The sequence below is a fragment of the Empidonax traillii genome, unplaced genomic scaffold (genome assembly GCF_003031625.1).
Source record: "Empidonax traillii isolate 1590-97213 ecotype Southwest subspecies unplaced genomic scaffold, ASM303162v1 scaffold1247:size388203, whole genome shotgun sequence".
NCBI classification, from domain to species: Eukaryota; Metazoa; Chordata; class Aves; order Passeriformes; family Tyrannidae; genus Empidonax; species Empidonax traillii.
The window spans coordinates 102,409-125,373 of NW_020956440.1; the positions used below are offsets into that span (position 1 = coordinate 102,409).

The window sequence follows — 22,965 nt, forward strand, 5'->3', positions numbered from 1 at the left end:
GGATGAAACCCCCCAGGACTGGTGGTGGCATGGCATTTGAACTTCCATTTTATTTTGGGAGTGCCGTTTCCAGAAGCAAAGCTCACCCCAGCTGTCTGGGTGTATCTGTGAGAAGCAGCTGCTCCAAAGCAAAGAAGCCCTTCATCCCACTGGAGTGCTCTGACTTCATGGAAATTACAGCAATTTGGGGACTCTCAGACAGATTGGCACTGACCAGATTAACTGATGGACTCCGGGATATACATAGCCTTGCCCTCACCAAATTTACTCAGATAACTTGGGACTGAGACGTTGCTCTTCGGTCTGCAGCCTGCTGCTTTCTGTTTATAATCTGGCCTGGAGGAATAGCAAACAACTTCCAGTGATTCCAGTCTCCGTTTGGGAACTCACCACATGCTGGGAGGGATTAAAATGTCAAAAGGGCATAAAGAGATGCAACAGCACCCAAAGTAAGAGATAGGGAAATCCTGGGCTTTGCTCCCAGAGTTTCTACTACTCATCATTTTATGATGATTATTATTGAATTTAGTGCTTCCCAGAAGAAACCCCAGTTCTTTCAGTCACGGAATTATTGGAGATTCTCAGGAGCCACTAAAAAATAAGCTCTCTCCCTCAAGACTGCAGAAATGAGCTTAAAAGTGTGGTTTAAATGTACCCCCAGCAATCCAGTAAAAAACCAACAGAAATCAAAATGGATTAGCATATCAAAAGAAGTATATTTAGCATAAGTTTTTTAATGAAACCCCAGGGTTTGGAGGAGTGGCTCATATAATTTTTAATACTTCAGCTGGCCAGGCTGCAAAGCAGCCTGACCACAAAAACATTTGATTGTTTTTATTATGGTGTATTAACAGACACAATGCCCTGCAATTGTGTATATTACACTGAGATAATGCAGAAAAACTTATGGAATCAGAACTTAATCATTTCAGTGATTATTATAAATGCCTAATGTTTGTGCTACATTCCTCATTTGGCAAATGTGGTAGCGATTGTTGTTCTAAAGGCACATTCAGGTCAGTATAGATAGTGATTATTTTGGAATTGCCCACCCATGATGGTAAGGAAATTAGAGTGCTATTTGTCTTTTAAATGTGCTTCTCCAAAACATTTTAATTCTGATTGAAAAAAATATAAAAATTAGTGTTTTGCTCGCTGGCTAATCATTAGTTTCCTCTGTCAGTGGTCCAGGGAGAATGTTATTGCTGAACTGAAATGGGAGACACTCAAAACAGAAAGTGCAGAATTCTGCCCTGCAAACAAGGCCTTGGAATATCTCCACTGAGGGGACTCCACATCCTCTGGGCAACGTGTTCCAGTGCTCTGTCACTGCACAGAAAACAAGTTTTTCCTCATCTTCAGATGGAACCTCTTGGGCATCAGTCTCAGCGTGTTGTCTCTTGTGCTACTGCTTGGCACCACAGAGAGGAGCCTGGCTCCGTCCTCTTGGCGCCGGCCCTTTATAATTTAATAATTAAATAATTAATATTTGTGTGCATTGTAAGATTCCCTCTCGGTCATCTCTCCTCCAGGCTGAACAGCCCCAGCTCCCTCAGCCTCCCCTCCCAGCACAGATGGATGCCCCAGTGCCCTCACCATCTCCCCGGCCCTTCCCTGCGCCCGCTGCACGGCTCTCTTGTACTGATTTTTATCTCATCGTTGTGTTTACGGCTTCTCTCTCAAGCCATTCACCCAGCAGGCTCCATCCATCTGGTTTTATCCACATGCAGCCCCTCTGCCAGGCTCAAAGCCGTGCACTGAGGCACCTTTCGGGGGCCGCAGCAGGTGCCGGCCCGGAGGCTCTAAGGGGGTCAGCCATGGCCCTGCCCTGTGGGGACAGCAGGGCCCGCTATCCCCGGCACCGCCGAGCCCGGGGCTGGGGGGGACTGCCCCTGCCCGGGGGACACGGCACCACCGCCCCACGATCGGTGAGAGCTCGGAGGGTCGGCGAAACTCCCGCTCCCCTCAGCCCACGGCCCCGGCACGGGCTCCTCCTCCCCCTGCCGCCCCGCCCCGGCCGCTTCCCAGGCTCCTCTCCGGGTAAACAGCGATGGCCGCCGAGGAGGGAGGCGGCGAGCCCCGAAACAACATGGGGAACCACCTCCAGCTGGTGCCCGGTAAGGGCCGGGCCGGGGGGACGAGCGGAGGGAAGGGGCTGAGGGCGATGTGAGGGGCGCTGAGGGCAGCGGGCAGCGCGGAGGGGCCGTGAGGGCAGCGCCGGGCCGGCCGTGTGTGGCCGGGGGTGCTGGGCTCTGGAGCTGCGGGCGCTCCCCGGTGGGTGGGAGGCGAACCGTGAGCGGTGGAGCCGCGAATCCTGCTTTTTATAAGGCCTGGGCTCTCATAAATCCCCCGGTGCGGTGGAGGAAGGAACGCTCGGTTAGCGGTGTTGGGGTGAAAGCACTGTGGGGTTTCCACCGGCTTGGGCAAACCGGACGCTTCGCTGCACATTCAGAGAGCAAGCAGAGTCCGAGGAATACTTGTGTTATTTTATAAGGTCTCTATTGCATTTAAATGCTCTCTAATGCTATTAATAATGAGAGAAGCAAGAGGTGCTGCGGGCTGGAGGGCAGCGTTGTGTCCCCAGTGCTGTCCAGGCTTTGGCAGGGTTTGTGCCAGGGACAGCCCTGCTTATCTGTGCACACACCCCACTGTAAGTCCTCATTATGCATAATTATTGCATAATAACGTGCCTTTCTCTGCATATAGTGCCTCCAGACTGGCAGGAGATCGTATGGTTTGGGAAGCAGCTCGTGCTAAACTGGAAAAAAACACCCATTATTTCAGAATAAGCACGTAGACGAGAAAAGTAGCAGTAAGTCCTGCCAGTAACCAGAGTGATTTCCTACGGCAGGAAATTCTATGAGCATTTTAGGCCTGTGTATTTTAAATAACATGAAAATATTCCCTGACTAGTTTAGGAAATACAGCCTTAATAGGATTACCTTGTTACAAGGTTCATATTTCTGCACAGAGGCAGTGAGGGTGGAATGGGAACGCCTGATGTGCCACGAGGGGAAGGTGAGCCTTGCCATGCAGGGTTCTCCCAGCACTTCCCTTTGCCTTGTCCCTGCGTGCTGGAGGCCTAAACGAATAATAATAAATGCACAATCAGGGGTGTCAAGGTGCAGGCTGCGCTGCCTCCCCCCTGCTGTCCCCGTGGTGAGGGTGAAGGCGCCGGTGTTTTCTCGCCGCTCGCTGGTGCTGCTGCAGTGGGATGAGTCATCGTTCCTGTGCCACCACACAGCAGCCACTGTGCGTTTTTGGCAGGGACCAGCCAAAGTTTGCAGGGCAGACAGCTCTTTCTAATCAACTGCTGTTCGTTCCTTCTGCCTTCAGCAAAACCAGGGGAATGGCCTCGCTCTCAAAGGCTGTTCAAGCTGCTCATGATGGATCCAGCTCCATGAGAGGGCGTGGAAAAGCAGAATATTTTTTTTTTTTATTCCTCCCCCCATCCTGCACTGCTGCCCCAGAACCAAATAAAAACTTTCTGCTCTTTCCCACCATCAAACTCAGCGAAATAGTGGCAGTTTTGTACACACCTTAAGCGTTTTGCAGTCATCCACGGTCAGGGTTCCTAACTGAGTATGATGGAAGGAAATTTCATATAGAAATGGAGTATTTTTAACAATAATTAGGAAGATGATGTCTCATTACCCAAAGTATTTTAATTAGGTAAAATACCAAAGAGAGCCTGTAACCTCCTTTCCCGACACGCTGGATCGTTTCTTGTTGAGCTAAATAAAATACAGGATGGATCCATAGGGGAGGTTCTATAAACTAGGCATTATTACAAGGAAAATGAGGTGGAGCAGAAGGAAGGCCATTGACTAAACACTTTGTAAAGAACCTTTAACAAATGTGTGTGAAGGCCAAAGAGGGAAAGGAAAGGTTCTCCAAACCCAGCTTATAATGTGTTCTTCACTGTTCTCCTGCCTTCCCACTCTCAGAAACAGTAAAATAAGTGGTGCTCCCCTTTCTTAAGGGAGATTATTCCGTTCTGCAGCACCTTTCTTTTGTAAGGTTTACCTTACAGAATGCTTCAGATCAGTTAATCATTTTAAATTTTCAACTCTGGCTTATTTCCTGATTGCAAAGGCAGGCAGCTAGATAGCCAGCTTGCTGTTAAGATATCTTTCTGCTTATCTTGTAATAGCTTTCAAGATCTAAATGATGTTTTTCAGCACCGTTGGGATTGTCCATTACCCAGCAGCTCTTGGTGTAAGAATCCTGCAGATTGGCTTATGATAACATCTATTTTAGATATAATATGCTGTATAAATAGTGTTTGTGTTCAAAGAAATAGGATCAAGTAAAGCAGATATAAATTTGTGATCACTGCATTGCATTTTGTTTGGGTCTTTGCAGGCACACATTGTATGGGAATGCACAGAACAGGCAGTGAAACCAGCATTTTAGACATAATATTTTTTATTATTTCACTATGTTTCAAATTTATTTTAGAATATCCATACAGACTTTATACAGATAAGTGCACTCTTTATGTTTCCAAAATAAAACATACTGATAATTTAACTGTCCTCTTGCTGAAAGTAATTTTAAGATCAACATCTGGAACTGAGAGATAGGAAGGAAAAGGTAATTTTAAAATACTGTTTTATACCTGAAATCCTCTAAAGTAATGTAATTTGCTTCCTTAGGAGTTGCCTTTGCTGGGTTTGTGTGTTTGTTTTGTACACACAGCAGGGCCTGACAGCAGTTAAATTGTCTAAAATACCAGCAGGAGTCCCTGCATGAATACACAGCTTCACATTGCTTATTTTTATTGTTCAGGTTTGTACTGCTTCAAACACTGCATTCAGCATCCTACAAGAAATGAAGTTATCTGGAACCCCAGTGTACAGACAGAAAACCTTTAGCACTGAGATAAAGAACTCCTACTGTAGGGAAAATCTGTACTGACAGCCTTGGTTTATTATTTTCTTCCAAAAATGTCTTTCTTTATCCTTTCAGAAGTAAATTACCAGCGTTTGAGCCTTTCTGTAGAATAATGATTTTGCTGTAACAGCAAGAAAATTATTTCTCTCAAGTTTACACATATAAAGGTTGCTTCCCTGTGCATTTCCCCCATTCTCTGATTTTTCTCAGTCTCTCAGTCTTTGCTGACTGATTTCTACACAATATTCTGTCTGTGCTTCTTAGCAGAGAGTGAGGAAGAAGATGACAATGAAATGGAAGTGGAAGACCAAGATAGCAAAGACACAGAGAAGCCAAATGTCATTAATTTTGATACCAGCTTGCCCACATCACATATGGTATGTTTTTTTATATGTAGTCCATTAAATACATCTTGAAGTGTTTTGGATTGGGTTTGTGTAGCTCTGTTGTAATGTTCTTAACCCCAAGACTTAATTTTAGTTTCATAGAATTGAATGGTTTGGGCTGAAAGGACCTTAAAGCCCATCCAGTCCCACCCCCTGCCCTGGGCAGGGACACCTCCCACTATCCCAGATTCTCCAAGCCCTGTCCAACCTGGCCTTGGACACTCCCAGGGATGGGGCAGCCACAGCTTCTCTGGGCACCCTGTGCCAGGGCCTCCCCACCCCTATAATAAAGAATTTTTCCCAGTATCCCATCTAACCCACTCTCTGGCAGTGGGAAGCCATTCCCCCTTTTCCTGCCACTCCAGGCCCTTGGAAACAGTCTTTCCCTGTCGACTCCTTCAGGCACTGAAAGGCCACAGTTAGATCACCTGCAATCCTCTCCAGGCTGAACAGTCGCAGCTCTCCCATCCCTTCCTCCCAGCAGAGCTGCTCCATCCCTTGGTGCCTCCAGGAGCTCCACGTGCTTCCTGCAGACACAGCTCCCTTCTCTGACTGTCGTTGCCGTGTTCCCAGTACTTAGGCTCGGACATGGAGGAGTTCCACGGGCGGACGGTGCACGACGACGACAGCTGCCAGGTGATCCCGGTGCTGCCGCACGTGATGGTGATGCTGATCCCGGGGCAGACGCTGCCCCTGCAGCTCTTCCACCCGCAGGAGGTCAGCATGGTGCGCAACCTCATCCAGAGGGACAGGACCTTCGCCGTGCTGGCCTACAGGTAAAGCACCCACACCCTCTGGTGCTCTCCGCCTGCAGTGCCGTCCCTTTGGGTGCTGAAACAAAAGCATCGGTTCTGCGCTCAAGAACAACTTGTGCGTTGAAGTTGTGCGCCCAAAATTGCCTTCCGGTATGTCGTAAGAAGGTTTTTGTGTTGTGCTCGGTAGGTGCTTGGCAGCATCATGTTTTTGTGTGGGGGAACAGCAAGTGCTGAGCTGCTGCCCTGGTTGAGCATCCTCTTGAGTTTGGTAACTGTTTGTTCCATCTTGCTTAAAAGAGTAAGCCTGGACCTGAAGTGGCAAAAATCACATTGTTGTTTTGAGAGCTGTGTTGTTGCTTGGTTTGTGTATAGATTAACGAGCACACACAGATGTTTCACGGTAGAGTTGGGTACACAGGAGGTGATAGAAAAGCAGAAAAGATGAAGGCTAATCAGTGCCAAAAGAAGTTGGGAACATTCTTCCCTCTTCCCCCCCCGCCTTTACTATGGTTTAATTATGTAGGAGGTGAGAACAGTTATTTTATAAAGTCCATCTAAAGAATGTTGGTACTTTAAGTACCTGCATTTGAAATGCAGATACACTGGTGATCCCTGTCAGCTCCTGGAATGTCACCTCTAGAGCCTGAAATAAACCCAAGTTAACTGGCAAAAAAACCCCCAACCATAAAAAAGAAAATTAGAAGTTATTTTAAAACAAAATAAAGGAATTATGGACAAATAATTGTGATTAGTTGAAAGCATTTTACCAAAATTACTTTTTTGGTAAGACTCGTCATGTACAGTCAGTGCAGGCAGACTGACTCCTGGAGTTTGATGAGCTGTTTGGAGGGTGGGTAATTGATTAAATTTATCTTTATCCTGTTATTTTAGTAACGTACGTGAAAGGGAAGCACATTTTGGAACAACAGCAGAAATCTATGCCTACAGAGAAGAGCAGGAATATGGAATTGAAACAGTCAAGGTGAAGGCAATAGGAAGGCAGAGGTTCAAGGTGCTTGAAATAAGAACACAATCAGATGGGTAAGACAATTATTTATTTAATTCTACTTACTGCAAATCTTTTCTCCCCAAAACTTTACATTTTACTGCAGGTGCATCTGCCCTTTCAGTCACACAGTTGTCTAGTTACTATAGATAGTAATTGAATGCCTAATCAGCAGCTGCTCTGGTTATTAAAGACTTCTGACATTTTTCCCTTTGTAAACCAGAAGCCCACTGGGATTTGTGCATAAATTTTTGACTGAAACCACCGTCTTGGTTTTAGCTTACTAACTACCTCGTCCATCATTTTCAGTTTCTCAAATCCTGAATCTTGTTCATCTTAAACACTGTCACAGTTTAGTCCATCCTGACCTTCAGCAAGTGTTGCTCCTCCTCTCTGTTCACTGAGACTTCACTGACAGAAATGTGCTGCTTCTCCTGGTATGGCTTGGCAGTTCTCTGCGTGTACTTGTCAGACACACTCAAGTCAGCTTTGATAGGAGTATTCTCTTATTTCCTAGTCCTTTTCCATGTTCCAGTGTGATCCCCGTGACATTTAGATGCTCTTTTGACTGGCTTGATCATATTATGTAATTAATACCTTTGTCCATTTATAAAAATGATTAAGACCCGTAACGTTTAGTAAGAATATGCTGAGTCTTCTCTCATTTTCCTCTTGACATCATGCCCTGCATCTTGAGTCTCTGTCATTGTCGCTGTCCAGAGGTACAGGCTCCAGCCATTGATCCTGTGAGCAGGTGACAATTCTTAGCACAATTTCTGCAGGTTTCTGCAATCATCTTTTCTGCAAGGCTTACGAAGTATTGCTCCAAACTTGTAAATCTGATCACCTGTATCCTGCTGTTCAGTACGGTGCCATTGCTTCAGGAAGAGTCCTGGGAGCAGTCAGGGCCCAGCATTTTTATGCTTTTATGACCTACAGCTGAAGAAATTAAGAATACCTGTGCTGCTTGCTGTTTGTCACTGTGTAAACTTTGGTTACAAATAACACTCCAGATTTTACAGCTCAGGAAAGCCACTGCTTGGACACACGGTGGCAGTACTTGGACAACTGCAGTAGCAGCAGTTGCTGAGGATTCAGTGTCCAGAGCTTCTGAGCAAGCAGAACATTTCCATAGCTCTTGATGTTTCTGATTGTTAAGTGCTTATGGCAAAACATCAATTTATAATTTATTGGAAGGTACCAGTTCAGTGTTGTCCCTCTGATAAAACTGTAAATTTGTAATGACATGCACCTCAATATTTCAGTATTTCTCCTGCATAATACTGATAAAAAGGGAAGTCTTTCCCCTGGACAGCATTCTCAGTAGCCACACAACATCTGCTGAACTCTTTGTGGAATAGGGATTTGATGGTGGGATATTAAAAGCTGATCAGAGTCCATATCCTGTTTCTGCTGATTCTGACCTCTGGCTGAGCTCATAAGCTTTTGTGGTTTGAAGATGATAGCAAACTGCATTTCAGCTAAACCACCTTTTGAGGGTTTGAGATGTGAGAGCTGACTACTGGCTTGTACCAAAAGGAACCTGAGGAGACAAAAATCCAGATACGTAGTGCTGAGATGGTGGAATGTTCTGCTGCGTTGCCACTGTCTGACAGAAAAAAATTGTGATGGGTGGATTGCTGCTTAAATTCTGTGCTACTGTGTAGTGATTAGTTCATTAGACAGGCCTATGTTCTGTAAGCAGCGTTTTTAACCTCTTGGATTCTTTTCTCCTCTCAGGATCCAGCAGGCCAAAGTGCAGATCCTCCCGGAGCGAGTGCTGCCCTCCACCATGGCAGCCGTGCAGCTGCAGTCCCTCAGCAGGTGCCACGTGGTGCCCTGTGCCAAGCCCTCCTCCTGGCAGGACAGAGCGATACGCCAGTGGTGGCAGAAGTATCAGAAGGTTGGAAGTTACTCTGTGGTTTTGGTTGAGTTTTTTTTTTTTTTTAATTTCTGACAGTGTTTTGAAAATCAGTATAAAATTCCATATAGAGGAGGGGGCACAATGAGGAAGGCAGATCCCAGCATCCTGCTTTTCATAGAATCGCAGGAGGTTTGGATTGGAAAGGTCCTTAAAGCCCATCCAGTGCCACCCCTGCCATGGGCAGGAACACCTTCCACTAGCACAGGGTGCTTCAAACCCCGTCCAAGCTGGCTTTGGGCACTTCCAGGGATCCAGGGGCAGCCACAGCTTCTCTGGGCACCCTGTGCCAGTTTATATAGGTATTTATTATTAAACCCACTGTTTTTGATGTATAAAAGGGAAGTTACCTTGAAATCTTCTGTCCCTAAAATCTGCTTATGTTAAAGAATGAATATTTCTGGGTTTGGTTTCAGAGGAAGTTCCACTGTGCCAGTTTGACATCCTGGCCTCCCTGGCTCTACTCTCTGTATGATGCTGTAAGTCCACCCTCTGTATTATCAAATAACCTACAGTTTTATGGCTGTAATATCTAAGTATTGGATAATGTAAAAGCTTTAGTTTTGTTGGCTCATAAGTTACATTGTAAAGCACTTGAGAGTTTTCAGTGTAGTGTGAAAAGATCAGGAAGGGCTTCCCCCTCTGTGTGGCTGTTCTCTCCTGCTAGAACATGTTTTTGGGGTGGGTAGCAGAGCTGCTGATTTCTGCTGCGTTGTCTGAGAGCAAAAATAGTTAAAATACGTAGATACAAAATGATTCTTTAATTATTGCAAGTCTTAAAAGCTAATGTCCACTTAGGGAAAACACCTTACTCTACCTTTTGCTTCCCTTTTTTTTTTTCCCCCTAAGAAACCAGAAATATCTATGTATTTAAATTAGGCTTTTCTTCTAACAAAAGGAAACCTTGATGGAAAGAGTCAAGAGGCAGCTACATGAATGGGATGAAAACCTCAAAGATGAATCCCTTCCAACAAACCCAATAGGTAGGAAATGACTGATTTTACAAACTCCAGTTTGCCTTCTTGTTTTTTGTAATTTCCTGGGAGAACACAGCTTAGATAATTACCCTGTACAGAGTAAGTGGAAGCAGTGGGTTTGGTTTCTCTGCTGCATTCTAACAGACCTGCTGGTCTCTCATTTGCAGATTTTTCTTACAGAGTTGCTGCCTGCCTGCCCATTGACGATGCTTTACGTATCCAGCTGCTTAAAATAGGCAGTGCTGTGCAGAGGCTCCGCTGTGAGTTAGACATCATGAACAGAGTGAGTAGCTGTGCCTTCCTTGCCCTCAGATTGCTCTTGCCAGAAAGAATTGTAGCAGTGACTGTTACAGTCCCTGGCAAGAACATGTTAATTTTCCAGCTCATCCTTCTGGAGAGTGAATTTCTGTTTTTTTCTTCCTTCCCCTTGAAGTTTGCTCCAGAAAGGGAAGTGGTCTCTCAGTGCTGGGTTTTGTTTGGCAGCGAGCATGAAACAAATAATATTTGCTTCTGTTAGAAACACTGTTTTAAGGCCTCCCAGCACTTTTTAGCCAAGAGATGGTGCTGTAGGTCCAGTGTCGCTCCTGAGCATCTTCTGAACATCACACAGACACTGCAGTCAGGGATCAGTGTGCCATGGAAACCTGGGGATGGTGTAGCAAAAATTCAACCTTTGTACTGTTGATCTTTTGGATATCAATCTAAATATTGGACTAAAAGGTTGGTTTTTTTTCCCAAAAGACACGTATTAACTTGTTAGGCAATACTTTGTTAAGATATTAAAAAACTTGTCTTCCCTTCTTTCCACTGCCATGGCCTTGTGATACTCTGAATGTTTTATTTTTATTCAGTATGTTTCTTGATAGGAATCTGTGCTTTATTAATAATAATATTGCTTGTCTGCATGATACAGAGCAGTGGAAATTTTGCCTGTTTGCCTAAAAAGTGCTGCCTGTTTCTGGGGGAAAGAGAACCACAGTTATCATTTGAATGCTGTTCCTCTTCCCACAGCTCAGGCACCAAAAAATGCATAAGGAAAAATACAGAGAATGGAGACAGAAAACATCTCTTCCAGAGATGTACTGCACCTCCTGAAAATTAATAGTAGCTGATTCACTAATTTACTAAGCTGAGTTAAATGCTTATTTTCTGGGCAGTGATGAATTGCTTGGTTCTACATTCTGGAAATTGTAGAAGATGGATTAATCTGCTCTAATCTCCCAGAGAAAGATCAATATGTTTTACCTATTTTTTGTGAGGAAATTAAACCCATTGATCTGCAGTACTCTGAAATTTTAGAAAGACTTAATGATTGCATTTGTACTCATCTGCCTTTTCTGCGCTGCAGTTTAGAAGAGCAAAGGTTGTTTTTTTCTAAATTAGCTTTTAGAGACCTTGGGAGGCTGGCTCATTTATTATCTTCCTGCAGTCAAGTCCAAAACTGTGTGTGGATCTCTTAGTGTGTAAAAATTGTTATGTCTTTTAGATAATAATGAATGTTTAAGTAAGTAAAATGCATAGAAGAAAATATCCTTTCACAGAAAGAGCAAACCTAAGTGCCTGCTGCTCAGATAAACAAAATAATTGCTCCAAAGTCTGTTCTGAGGGAAAGAGAGAGAGACATGTTTATTATTTGCCACTGCTGACAAGTGTCTGGAATGAATGGAATGACCCTCTTTTTTCTCCCTTCCCAAGTGTACATCTCTCTGTTGTAAGCAATGCCAAGACACAGAAATAACTACTAAGAATGAAATATTCAGGTGAGTTTATTGCTCTTTAATCTGGGGGAGGTTCTTGGGTCAGGAACCCTGGCACAGCTGGGTTATGTCTCAGAACTGCTCGAAGAAAATTGAAGTAAATATTTATAGGGGGTTTTCTTTACAAACCAAAACTGGTTACTTGAGGGTTTTTTTTTTTAATAAAAATGAGGAAATCTGAGGTATGTTGTACCAGAATTTAGTGTGGTGCCACACACCCAGCACCTTGCACCGAAGCATTTGAAATACAAACGTGTTGCATGAGACTTTGTCATCCTGTTGTTTCTGAAGAAAGGTTACGAGATCCCAGGTTTTATTTCTCAGCCCTTCCATCATCGCTTCGATGTGTCAGCAGGAGATTCAAATGCACTAATTGGGTGATATAAGTAGGCTCCCAGGGTGTTGTCATGCAAGGAAGGTGTATTTATGTCACTAGACATTGTGAGCCCTTTTTCATTGTAAGAATTTCAGGTTATCCCTAATAACTGCAGCATGGCCCCCTTCTATGTGTGAACTGTACAATATCTTCCTTGTTTAACGATAATAAGACTGTTCATTTCCAGATAATTGCTGCTTCTGGCAGTTTTGTCACTGTTTTAATCTTGACTATCATCCCCATCCCCTGTGATAATGTGAAGGTTAAAAGATGTCTTGGTTTAACAAAGACTCCCCCCAGTTTTCCTTTATCAGTGTGATAAGGAGCTGACGGGGTAATTAAAAGCCATTTCTTATCTTCTAATCAAATAATGGATTGCAGAAGCCACAATTCCTGCCGTGTCAATGTGATGTACTTTAACAGAAGGTGAGGAGAAGTTGGTGTGATAAACGAACATTTTTGCTCACTGTTAACGTTAGATTTTAATTGCTTTTATTGGCAGTTGCTATTTAAAAGCAGCAGGTCAAATAAATGATGAGTCTATCGTGGACCTTGCTGCAGTTCTAAGGAAATGGGACAAACGATGTTTTAAATTATTCCAAATATTTCCCTTCAGTTTTTATAATATAAAGGTACTTTTTCCCCCCCCTCTATTTACACGTGCCAGAGTTTGGGGTTTGATTTTTCCTTGAGCTCTGCCAACATTCCCTGTGTGTTGCAGCTTATCCCTGTGTGGGCCCATGGCAGCCTACGTGAACCCCCACGGATACATCCATGAAACCCTCACTGTGTACAAAGCCTGCAACCTGAACCTCAGTGGACGACCCTCGACAGAGCACAGCTGGTTCCCTGGGTAAGAACACTCACACTGCACCAGAAAACGGCAGAAATTCGCCTGTAAATGTATTTCTGTGCCGGTGGAGTCGGTAAATGTTTAATTTGTAAACCCGTGTCATCGTTTCACCCCTACGAAAAACAAGGAAGTAAGTTTAGACATTCAAACGAAAAAAACCTCACATAAAGTATTTACAGAATTTATTTTTAATGTTTTTTAAAATAGGGAAGCCTTAAGATTTTAAAACATAGTTTTGAGTCTGATCACTGGTTGGTGATCTGAGAGTTTCTGAATAGTTGTTTTCTGGGAGTTTCTTTGTCTATAGTTTTGTATAGGCTGCAACTAAAATAATTGTTTTCACGCAGCCATCTTTGAGCAGAAAGTGCAAATGAAAATCAGAATATATAAATTCACTAAACTCTCTATGTTCTATATTTATTTTGATTATTTTTGAAGTATTTCAGTAGGATATGGATATTCTACTGAAATATTTTTTTTCAGCTCTGAAAACTGAGTAAATGTTCTGTAAATTTAAAAGTTACATTTGTTTTGATCTGATTATCATGGATTTTATTTTGGTTTGAATGAGTCAGTCTCTCTGAGACAGGAGCAGAATTAACTGTCGAGATATAAAAGTTTGCCTGATAATGACCAGGATTTTTCCCTGGATTATCACGTAGCCCTGAGCATTGATATGGAGGGTGTGTGTAATTTCTGTCCCAACACTTGCACGTTTTAACACTCCCTGAAGAAAACTTGTGGCTTTTAAGAGCTGTAGTTAATATTTCTCATCCTTTTGTGTTTCCTCAGCTCTTCTGTGAGGACTTTTTGAAATATTCATGTTGTACCCTTTCAAGCTGTTAAAGAAAAGCTCTGTTGCTGGGGGAAGTGCAGGAAGTTCCCTGTTTTCCTAAGAGCAGGGCAAAAATCCCTTTTATTCCCGTTAAGTGATTTACTCAGAGCACCGTTTTCTGACCCTTCTTTGAGGCTCTCAGCATTTCAGCAGCTGCTGAAACATTGTGCTGATGAAAAGCTTTACTTGCTTCCTCTCTTTGAGGGCTGCTTTGGGGGTGGGGAGTTGTGTGTGGGAGGGGTTTTCTTAATTTTTTTAAGCTCTGCAGGGTTTTAGGTGGGAATTGGGGCACCTTTTCCTTCTGTGGCAAGGAAACCTGTTGGTTTGTGTTTCAGCTATGCCTGGACCATAGCCCAGTGCAGGATCTGTGGGAGCCACATGGGCTGGAAGTTCACGGCCACCAAGAAGGAAATGTCCCCCCAGAAGTTCTGGGGGCTGACACGCTCCGCTCTCCTGCCCCGCATTCCAGAGGGGGACGAGGACTCCGACCACGAGGGCTCCCCCATCCTCTGCCTGTGAGCTGTCACCTCCTGCAGGGCCTTGGCCAGGGCTCCCTCAGGTGCATCTGCTCAGTTCTGCTTCTGATGCTTCCTTAGACCTGAAAACCCCCTGAACCCACAGCCACACTCCCCAGTCCAAGGAAACAGTCTGGGAGTGCTGTGCGTCCGTGTTGCTGTTCCTCAGGAACACTGAGACTGAAGGCTGAGTCCTTGAGGGAGAGCTGAGGAGAGGAGATGGCTTGAGACACTAAGGAGTGATGGTCCATCTGGACAGAAACAGGAGACACCAAGAAATCTCTGATCCGTGTGGCCAGGCTTCAGACTGAACTTCCTCCGTGTATAATTCCCACTTGCAGTGAAGGAAGATGGGCAGGACTAAATCCCAAATAACCAGAGTCTGATTTATGCAATATCCCTGGGATGGTAGATACAAGTTACTTGCTGCAGAGTATTTTCCATAACACACTCACAAGTGGTTTTGCTGAAATCCCTGTTTCTAACTCAGAAGTACTTCAGGTTTTTTCTGCTTGTGCTGTTTCTGAGATATTTGCTGAATAACCATGGAAGAGAGAAGGAGGCTGAAGTGTTTCTGACTGATCTGAGTGTTGGTGGCACTGCTGGAATGGGCAAAAGCAGGAGCTGCTGCTGCCTCACGGGATGGAACCCATGGGGGGTGTTTGTTCCTTACCAGTTGTCTGATCTATTTAGTCTCTTTGACTTTAGAAGTCTTAAATTTTAAATTGTTTTTAAAAAAAAAAAATACACAGGTCAGTCCCAGGGCAGAAACATCATTGTCATTTGCTGTTGAATGTGCTTCAGTTACTTGTCAAAAATGTTACTGGGAAGGTTTACCAGCAGAGGCATCCAGAATTCTGGGAAGGACTCTCTAAAACACGCCACTGAGTGGATTTTTTAGGAGTACTCATCGTGACAAGGGGAGGTAACATCTCTTTAATTGTTTTTTTCTTTTGCACTTACAGATCATAAAGTAAAATTCCACATTATCACCTTACAAAGAGGAAAAGTTTCCAAATAAAACAAATGAAGGCAGAGTGTTTCGAGGGAGGTTGTTTTTTGGTAGGTCTTTGTTTTAGTTTTGGTGGGGGTTTTTTTGTCTGTGCTCCAGAAATCAGGTGCCAAGCTGAGGCAGCTTTTACCTCTGGTTAATTGGGGAGGTTTTTTCCCTCAGAATTCACTTTGGTGATGGAAGCTGAAGATTTCTCCCTGTGTTGGTGCACAAACTCACTTGTTTTTCTTGTGAAGCTTCATCATTCACTCTTTATTTCTTCACTTGCTGATTACAGTGACACAGAACTCCTTTAGGTTTAGGACACGAGCTGTGAGTTGCTGATGTAGCAAGGACAGAGCACTTCAGCTGAGGGCCAGGTAAGTCCAAGCTTGTCCCACTTCATGAGGTTTTTGGGTTTTTGCCGAGTTTTTGGATTGTCTGAACTAAAAATGTTATGTTGGTAATGTTTGAATCCAAAATAGGCATATTTTGGGGATTGTGTGTACGTAATCAAATGTGAACTAATATAATCGAGGTAAGTCAGGAGTAAAATTAGCGGTAATTTCATTTCCTTGTTGATGATGCTGTTCCATCTGCCTGACCTGTGTGATGTTTGCCATGTGGAAGTCCAGGACACTTTCCAGGCTGTTAAAACAAGTGTGCTGTGGGTTGCTGATGAATCCTGCCATGAATCCAGTACAGTGATTGAGCAGAGTGTACAGGACGTGGCTTCCAGGGCGGGTGGGGATTTGGGGATGGTTCTGGACGTTGGTTCATGTTTTCTGTGCTTTTCTCTGTTTTGAAGAGAAAACTTAGACTGGGATTATGGGAAGTGGTTACAAGTATGGACATGGTGTGCTTTGAGAGCTAAGGCAAAGGAACTGACATTTTATGATCATTTACTACATTTACCCTATTCCTTGGTTGTAGCTTCCAGCAGGAATTAATCCAGTGGCTGCTGCCCCAGGGGATCATTTTTCTCCTCTCCCACCATCCTCCCCTGCCCTGAGATGTGGGAACAGGGCTGTGGAAGGGCTGGTGTGTCTGGGGAGGGGAGGAGGGTGGGATGTGCACCCTGTGGGACAGAGGAGTGTCCTGCAGGGCTGATGGATCACAGCAGGTGGAGCACAGACCCATTTCCAAGCTGTCACTGCACCATCACAATCAGAGCCTGTAATATTGCAATTTTCATATGTTTAATTTTGATTAATAGGTAGAACCACGTAGGCCATTGGCACACTGGGTCTGAAACATGTTCAAATGCTCTTTGTTTTACAATAACACTTTTTGTACGTGCTGCAGTTCATTTGTTCCTCTCACTGTCACCTCCAATTGCTCTGTGAGGCTGCTGAGGGGCAGCTCTGGCTCCTCTCGAACTCCTCCTCTCTCTGCCTTTTGGGACAACTTTTCTGACAAATCTTGTTGCTTGCAAACATTTGCAAAAAGAATAAAATTCAATTTGTTTCAAAACTCACCTGTTCTGTTGCTGATTGGTGGGATGGGGAAAAGGCAGTGCTTGGGTTTGTGTTTCAAACAGTTTGGCTGCAAAAGTCTCGTGGACACAAGCTGCTAGTTGCTTGTTCTCTGTCAGGCACCAGATGACAAGACTCAGTTTCAAGCTTTTGTCCTTAAAATTCCTCTTTCCAAGTGCAGTTTGACCCTGACAGCCATTTTGGGTAAGGTGAATGTGTTAATTGTAATTAATTCATTTTATCACCTCCCCAGCCATTGCCCTAAAGATGCAGGTTTAAGTTCCTCCAAGGAATCCAACACAGCACTACATTTTAGCACTTGTCTCCCTCCCAAGATTTCAGGAGCTCAGTAAATTGCACGAAGGAGGCTTCCATTTAATTACATCATTAAATTAAGCACCATCCTGTTCTCATGAGATTTGCCTTATTAACAAACAGCACTTTTTCTCTTCCCTTGCTTCTTCCTCGGGCTCCCGAGTACCTTCAGAATAATTTATTTACAGGAACCCACTTCCTAGGAACAGAAAAGGCAGCTGGGAAGTTGTGTGAGAACCAGAAACGGTGATTTCTTTCAGCACTGCTCCTGCATTGCCATCTAGTGCTGCAAAATGATATCCAAGGAAAACAAAATCCAAACGATTTTATTAGTTACCACGGTTTGGCAGGAAAACAACCTGCAATAAAGGTTATACACACAAGAGCTGCTCTCACTGAGTTATTTTTTTGGTTTTTTAACAGTACACCAGAAAAGGCAGGGATAGTAAGACACATCCATGGAGACAGCAGTGCTCCAAGAACCCAACAACTTCCCAAGGCAAGGACCCTGGATCTCCCCTCTATTAATGTTAATTAACAGTTCGTTTCACACCCTGTAGAACCCTCCACCAGCTCTCTATGGATTTAATTACTCAGTGCTAAATTACTGAGAAACTACTGAAGAGACAAGAAGTCCATGATACTGACTCAGCCAAGTCGTCCTTTTAATCTGGAATTGATTCTGGAGTTCTGGAAAATAAAAATATATCTAGAAAACAGACAGGTTTTCCATGGTGAGACTGGGAACTGCTGGAGTATCTCCATCTGTATCCAGCTTTAACTACAAAGAGTTAAATTACAGCTCATTATTTCCAGACACTGTCACTCTCTTAGGCACAAAAACCCTCCATGATTTTATCTAGAGGATACAAACACCTTTTTTTGAAGATTTGAGGGAGTTTTTTTTTAGATATAGCAAAGTCCGAATGAGAATAACCTTGCTGTCACCTCTAGAGCCTTAAAGTCATGATAAAGCAGTAAATATTTATCACCAAATACAACAGAGAGAGGTAGAAAACGTGGCATTTGGCAAATAATGCCTTACATTATTACAAAAATTAAACCTCTCCTTGCAGAAACGATGGATTAGTAACTGAGGGTGTTAAATGTCACAGAAGCTCTACTGGCTGTGAGGGACAAGATATTCCAAGTCACACTCAGATCAGGGCACAAACAGCCCTGTTCTTATTCATTTTACAACCTCTTCAGGCAGCTCAGCAGTTCCTCTTTGTCCATGTGGTATCCACTCTTTTTCCACTCATCCCTCAGCTGCTGCAGTGCTGTTCCAATTTCCTTCCCAGAAGTCACTCCCATCTTCCGTAAATCGTGGCCGCTGACGGGGAACGTGGGCACAGTCCACTCCTGCATCTCCTTTAAAAGCTGCTCTTCCCCTTGGTACTTCAGCAGCTCGAAGATCTTGGAATTTGTGTTGGCTTCCCTAGACTAGGAGACAACAGGGAAACAGGGAGGATTCAGTAGGAATCAGCAGAGAACAGCTCAGACTGTGCTCCTCCCATCACACCTCACCAGGCTGGACCTGGAGGAGATGGATCTATGGAAACAAGGATCTCTCCTGCCTCCCAAGTGTTCAAACCCAGTCCTGACAAACATTTCTCAGCCTGACTGAAAGGCTTTCAACTGCTAAAAATGTGGTGGGTTTGGTTGGTTTGTTATAAATTTCTTAAAAAGGAATTTAAAGCCTCGGTATTTTGGATGGAAAAGAAACAAAGCAAATAACAGAATCACAGAATGGTTTGGCTCAGAAGGGACCTTAAAGAGCATCTGGTTCCATGGGCAGGGATCTCTTCCCACCAGCCCAGGTTGCTCCAAGTCCCACCCAACCCGGCCTTGTTTGAAAAACAAACCAACAAACCCCACTGACTTAACTGGAAGTGGTGTCAGTAATATTTTTAATATGAAAGATACTCCTCCATTTTCTGTGACAGTATTACAGTGGCAGCAACCCAAAAGCTGGCTCAGAATTTTTACCAGTACATCCCAGACCTGTGATGAAAATATCACGGTCTTTAAAACACCAGCAAAAAACCTGGTTAAGCCCAAGGAAGGATGGAACGCTCTGAAATGGCTCTTTTAGGCTCTTTCTTTCCACTAGGCCTTGTCATCTCTGCTGCCCTGTACAACTGCAAGCTCAGCTCCCTGTGAAAACCAACTAAAAGCACTGTCAGACACACTTACATCCATCAGAAAGTCCTGGTATGGCCTCAGTGGTTCTGGCCCCACAGCCTTGCTCAGTTCCTGCCGCTGCTTCACCAAGAAAAGGCCCAGGTTCTTCTCTTCTTTGGAGATTTTCAGCCTCAGGTCAAGGTTTGTGACATCATCCTTCCCCCTGAACAAGGATGTCAGGACAGTCATGGGCTTTGGGGACAGATTCTGAATATTTTTAGTGACTCTGGCAAATTCCTCCAAATTCCCATCAAGTGGGAGCCCTAAAAGGATACACAAAGAAAGCATTAATGAGAAATGTGGATGTTAACACAAGGAAAAAAATCAAATCTAATTTCTTTCTGAGTAAAATCAAGTTTCATCTCACTTTGCCACACTGCAAGTTCTGTTTGTCTACGACATAGGAGTAATAAATCAATTTTCAGCTTACCTATGTACTGGGCAATATCCAGCTCATACATAAGTTGAACCAAATGATTTACATGGTTTCCAAGAAGAATTTTTTTCAGTTCCACCCAAATCCTTTCTCCTGATATTCCAGCCAAACCTTTGGCATTTTCTTTAATTGCTTGCAGTGTAGTAGGTTCATGATCTCCAGGTTTCTCTGCAAGTCTTCCATAAAATCTGCCAAATAAACCCCCTGGATGTTAGAACAGAACAACTATTCCACTTACAATCATTTAGGTTGGAAACGAAATACGACAACTACAACTCTTTTTACGTCCCTTTTTGATCTCTTTTTGCAAGTTTCTGAAACCTTTACAGTTCATTTCTTCATCTGGGAAAGGCAAAACTTCTTACCTGAAATACCTGAGGATTCGTAAATAATCTTCTTGTATTCTCTCACTTGCCTTCCCTACAAATCTGATTTTCTTGTTTTTCAAGTCTTCATAGCCATTAAAAAAATCATACAGTGTCCCATCCAGACCTAGAGAAAGAAGAAAAAAAAAAAACCAGAAAAATATGAATTTAAGATCGTGGTTGACATAATTGAACACTATAATTTGAAAACAGAGAAGGGAAGTTGTGTGATTTGACCCGGTTTGTCAGATCATCTCACGTATTTGCACAGGAGAATCAAACAAAATTCAAAAAGGCAGAATTTACTGGCTTGATTTGAAATATTAGAGATATTTATAAATATAAATATTTAGATTAATAAATACAAGTATTTATGTACCCAAAAACATGGAGTTGACAGTGAGGTCCCTCCTCTCAGCGTCCTTCTGCCAGTCCGTGGTGAATTCCACCTCGGCGTGCCGTCCATCGGTGACAACATCTATTCGGAGAGTGGTAATTTCAAAATTCTGTTCATGGAGCTGCAAATCCCACAGACATCGTTACTTCAACACAGCCAGGCGATGGAAAACCTAAAACCTGTGCATTTTTTTCAGCCTCCTGTCTGCAGACAGCGACTGGACAAAGCATCGTGTGCCAGGTTTTCCTGCAGAGCAGGCAACTGAGAAATACGAACCCCTGAAAGCAATCCTTGCATTATTTATTTTCTACAGAGCCTTGCAGAAATATTCCTGCAGACCAAAGTAGAGGAAACATGACCTGGGAAACCAGGAGCAGGAAGCAGGATCAACTTGCCCACATTCTCTGAACGTGTGGGGGGGTCTACATCATCTTTTCTGGTGATGACACAGCAGCATGAGTGGGTTACATGCACTAAAATATGAGGATTGATTGAATTCTACAATGAATAAGCAAAAAAATTGCTCCATGCTTTAGAACAGGGTCTCATTTAAACCCCTGCTGTGAGGCTTTAACAAAGAAAGAGCACTCTGTAACAGTTTGCTACTGGACAAGCTGCACATCCCCAGACATTCAGATGTTTGGAAAAGATCCCAGTCAAATCCCAAACCAACCCTGGCAGTGATGGTCCCGTGCTTCTCTCCCTTGTTGTTGATCAGGCGCACTCCAGCTGAGGTGAACATCTCCTTCATCTCTGCTGGGGTGGCCGTGGTGGCAAAGTCGATGTCCTGCGGGGTCACCCCGCTGAGCAGATCCCTCACGGCACCCCCTGCTATTCTCAGCTCATAGTTCTTCTTCTCAAACAGCTCTGGGAAGGAAAGAAAAACCATAAAGCATCATCTTCCATAAAACCTCACCTGCCTTCTCACTGATCATCGTCACAGACGTGGGAATACACACTCAAATGTGCAGCAAGTACCTCCCAGCTTCATGCACAATGCCCTAATTAGGGGCACAGCTGGGCACCCAGTTATTTTCCCTGCCGTTTGATATATTTTTTTTTTTCTGGAGCATTTTTGATGACCTAAATATTGGCAGGTTGCTGATTGATACTGGGGGGTATGGATCCTTTTAGGGGCTGACATGGGAACAGTGCTCAGTTTACTTACGGCAGAGAGAGTGAACTGTGAACCGAATTCCTCCAGGAACAATACAGAACCATGGAATCACAGCCCACAGAGGGGAAACTGAGCTCTGCCTCGTCCCTTGAGACAGGCTGGGAGAGCTGGGGGTGTTCAGCCTAGGGAAGAGAAGGTCTGGGAGACCTGAGAACCCCTTCCAGTGCCTAAACGGGCTTAAAAAAAAGGCTGGGGGGAGACTTTTTATGAGGGCATGGAGTGACAGGACAAGGGGCAATGGCCTTAAGTTGAAAGGTAGATTTAGATTGGATTTTGGGAAGAAATTCTTGCATGTGAGGGTGGTGAGGCCCTGGCACAGGTTGCCCAGAGAAGCTGGGGCTGCCCCATCCCTGGGGCAATAAGCATGCACAAATAGAGTTAACACACTGAATAAATATATATTCCCTCTATTTGATGTCCAAGGAGTGAGCAGTGAGCTACTTAAGGAGTATCAGTGCAAATAATACAAATATTATTATTAGTGCATGTAATTATAAGGGAAAGCAGTAAGTACAGGACAAGAGGGGGGATAGCTTTAATCTACGAGAGGGGCAATTAAATTAGATATTAGGAAGAAATCTTTCCCTGTGAGGGTGGGGAGGCCCAGGCTGCCCAGAGAAGCTGTGGCTGCCCCATCCCTGGGAGTGTCCAAGGCCAGGCTGGAGCACCCTGGGCTGGTGGAAGGTGTCCCTGCCCACGGCAGGGGGTGGCACTGGATGGGCTTTACGGTCCCTCCCAACCCAGACCATTCCCCGACCCATCCCCTTGCTCAGGGACCCCACAGACACCCCTCGATCCCCTGCACTCACCGGCCACGCTGCGCAGCCCGGGCGTGAAGAGCGCCTGGAACTGCGGCGCCTGCAGCCTCATGGCTCCTCCGCTCCCGCCGCTCCGCAGCCCCGGCCCGGCCCTGCGGGGCACAACGAGCGCCTGAGCCCACAGGGGAGCCCACAGGGGTGCCCGCAGGAGCCCCCGCAGCTGCCCCCACATGCCCCGGCCCCACTCACCCCGCAGGACGCGGCTCCCCCGCCCGGCGCGGCCCGATGAGCTCAGCGCGCCCGGCCCGGCCCTCAGGGCGGAGCGGGGCGGGGCAGCCCGGGCTGAGCGGGCGCTGTGGCATAGACCTGTGCAGAAATGTGGTAAATTAAGACTTTCACACCCACACAGTCTATTTCACACTCACAGTCCATCGGGCTGGGATGGAGAGACCTTAAACTGGCTTTCCAGTGCTTAAATTTGGGGGCTTATAAAAAAAGAGGGAGTGAGTTCTTACATGGACGGATAGGACAAGGGGGACGGGTTCAAGCTGAAAAAGAGTAGGTTCAGATCAGATATTAGCAAGAAATCC

The 22,965-nt window shown here is 44.6% G+C and overlaps 2 protein-coding genes across 3 annotated transcripts; one reads left to right on the forward strand and one right to left on the reverse strand.

The window, feature by feature from the left end:
- Positions 1-2,028: 2,028 nt before the first annotated feature.
- On the forward strand, positions 2,029-15,312 carry CRBN (cereblon). 2 transcript variants are annotated; one of them, XM_027906106.1, is made up of 11 exons: positions 2,029-2,117; positions 5,161-5,273; positions 5,856-6,058; positions 6,929-7,078; positions 8,784-8,946; positions 9,381-9,443; positions 9,863-9,947; positions 10,109-10,224; positions 11,637-11,701; positions 12,796-12,927; positions 14,098-15,312. In XM_027906106.1, the coding sequence occupies exons 1-11, from the start codon at positions 2,051-2,053 to the stop codon at positions 14,279-14,281; spliced, it is 1,341 nt and encodes a 446-aa protein (XP_027761907.1). In that variant the 5' UTR covers positions 2,029-2,050; the 3' UTR covers positions 14,282-15,312. The 2 variants fall into 2 exon arrangements, with proteins under 2 accessions (XP_027761907.1, XP_027761908.1); XM_027906107.1 differs by having other exon boundaries at positions 5,164-5,273.
- Positions 15,313-17,370: 2,058 nt separating this feature from the next.
- On the reverse strand, positions 17,371-22,544 carry TRNT1 (tRNA nucleotidyl transferase 1). The gene is made up of 7 exons (XM_027906108.1): positions 22,427-22,544; positions 21,114-21,307; positions 20,423-20,561; positions 20,044-20,170; positions 19,673-19,866; positions 19,255-19,505; positions 17,371-18,501 (listed from the first exon to the last, which is right to left on the reverse strand). Exons 1-7 carry the CDS (start codon positions 22,485-22,487, stop codon positions 18,253-18,255), a joined length of 1,215 nt encoding a protein of 404 aa, XP_027761909.1. The 5' UTR covers positions 22,488-22,544; the 3' UTR covers positions 17,371-18,252.
- Between the last annotated feature and the right edge of the window lie 421 nt (positions 22,545-22,965).

Bases quoted from the DNA above. Each gene is read 5' to 3' on its own strand.
- CRBN (XM_027906106.1), top strand. From the start codon at position 2,051: ATGGCCGCCGAGGAGGGAGGCGGCGAGCCCCGAAACAACATGGGGAAC. The intron at 7,079-8,783 runs GTAAGACAATTA...TTCTCCTCTCAG, and splicing joins ATAAGAACACAATCAGATGG to GATCCAGCAGGCCAAAGTGC. The intron at 9,948-10,108 runs GTAGGAAATGAC...TCTCATTTGCAG, and splicing joins CCTTCCAACAAACCCAATAG to ATTTTTCTTACAGAGTTGCT.
- TRNT1 (XM_027906108.1), bottom strand. From the start codon at position 22,487: ATGAGGCTGCAGGCGCCGCAGTTCCAGGCGCTCTTCACGCCCGGGCTG. The intron at 21,308-22,426 runs GTGAGTGCAGGG...TTTCCTTCCCAG, and splicing joins CGGGCTGCGCAGCGTGGCCG to AGCTGTTTGAGAAGAAGAAC. The intron at 18,502-19,254 runs GTAAGTGTGTCT...GTTGTCTCCTAG, and splicing joins ACCAGGACTTTCTGATGGAT to TCTAGGGAAGCCAACACAAA.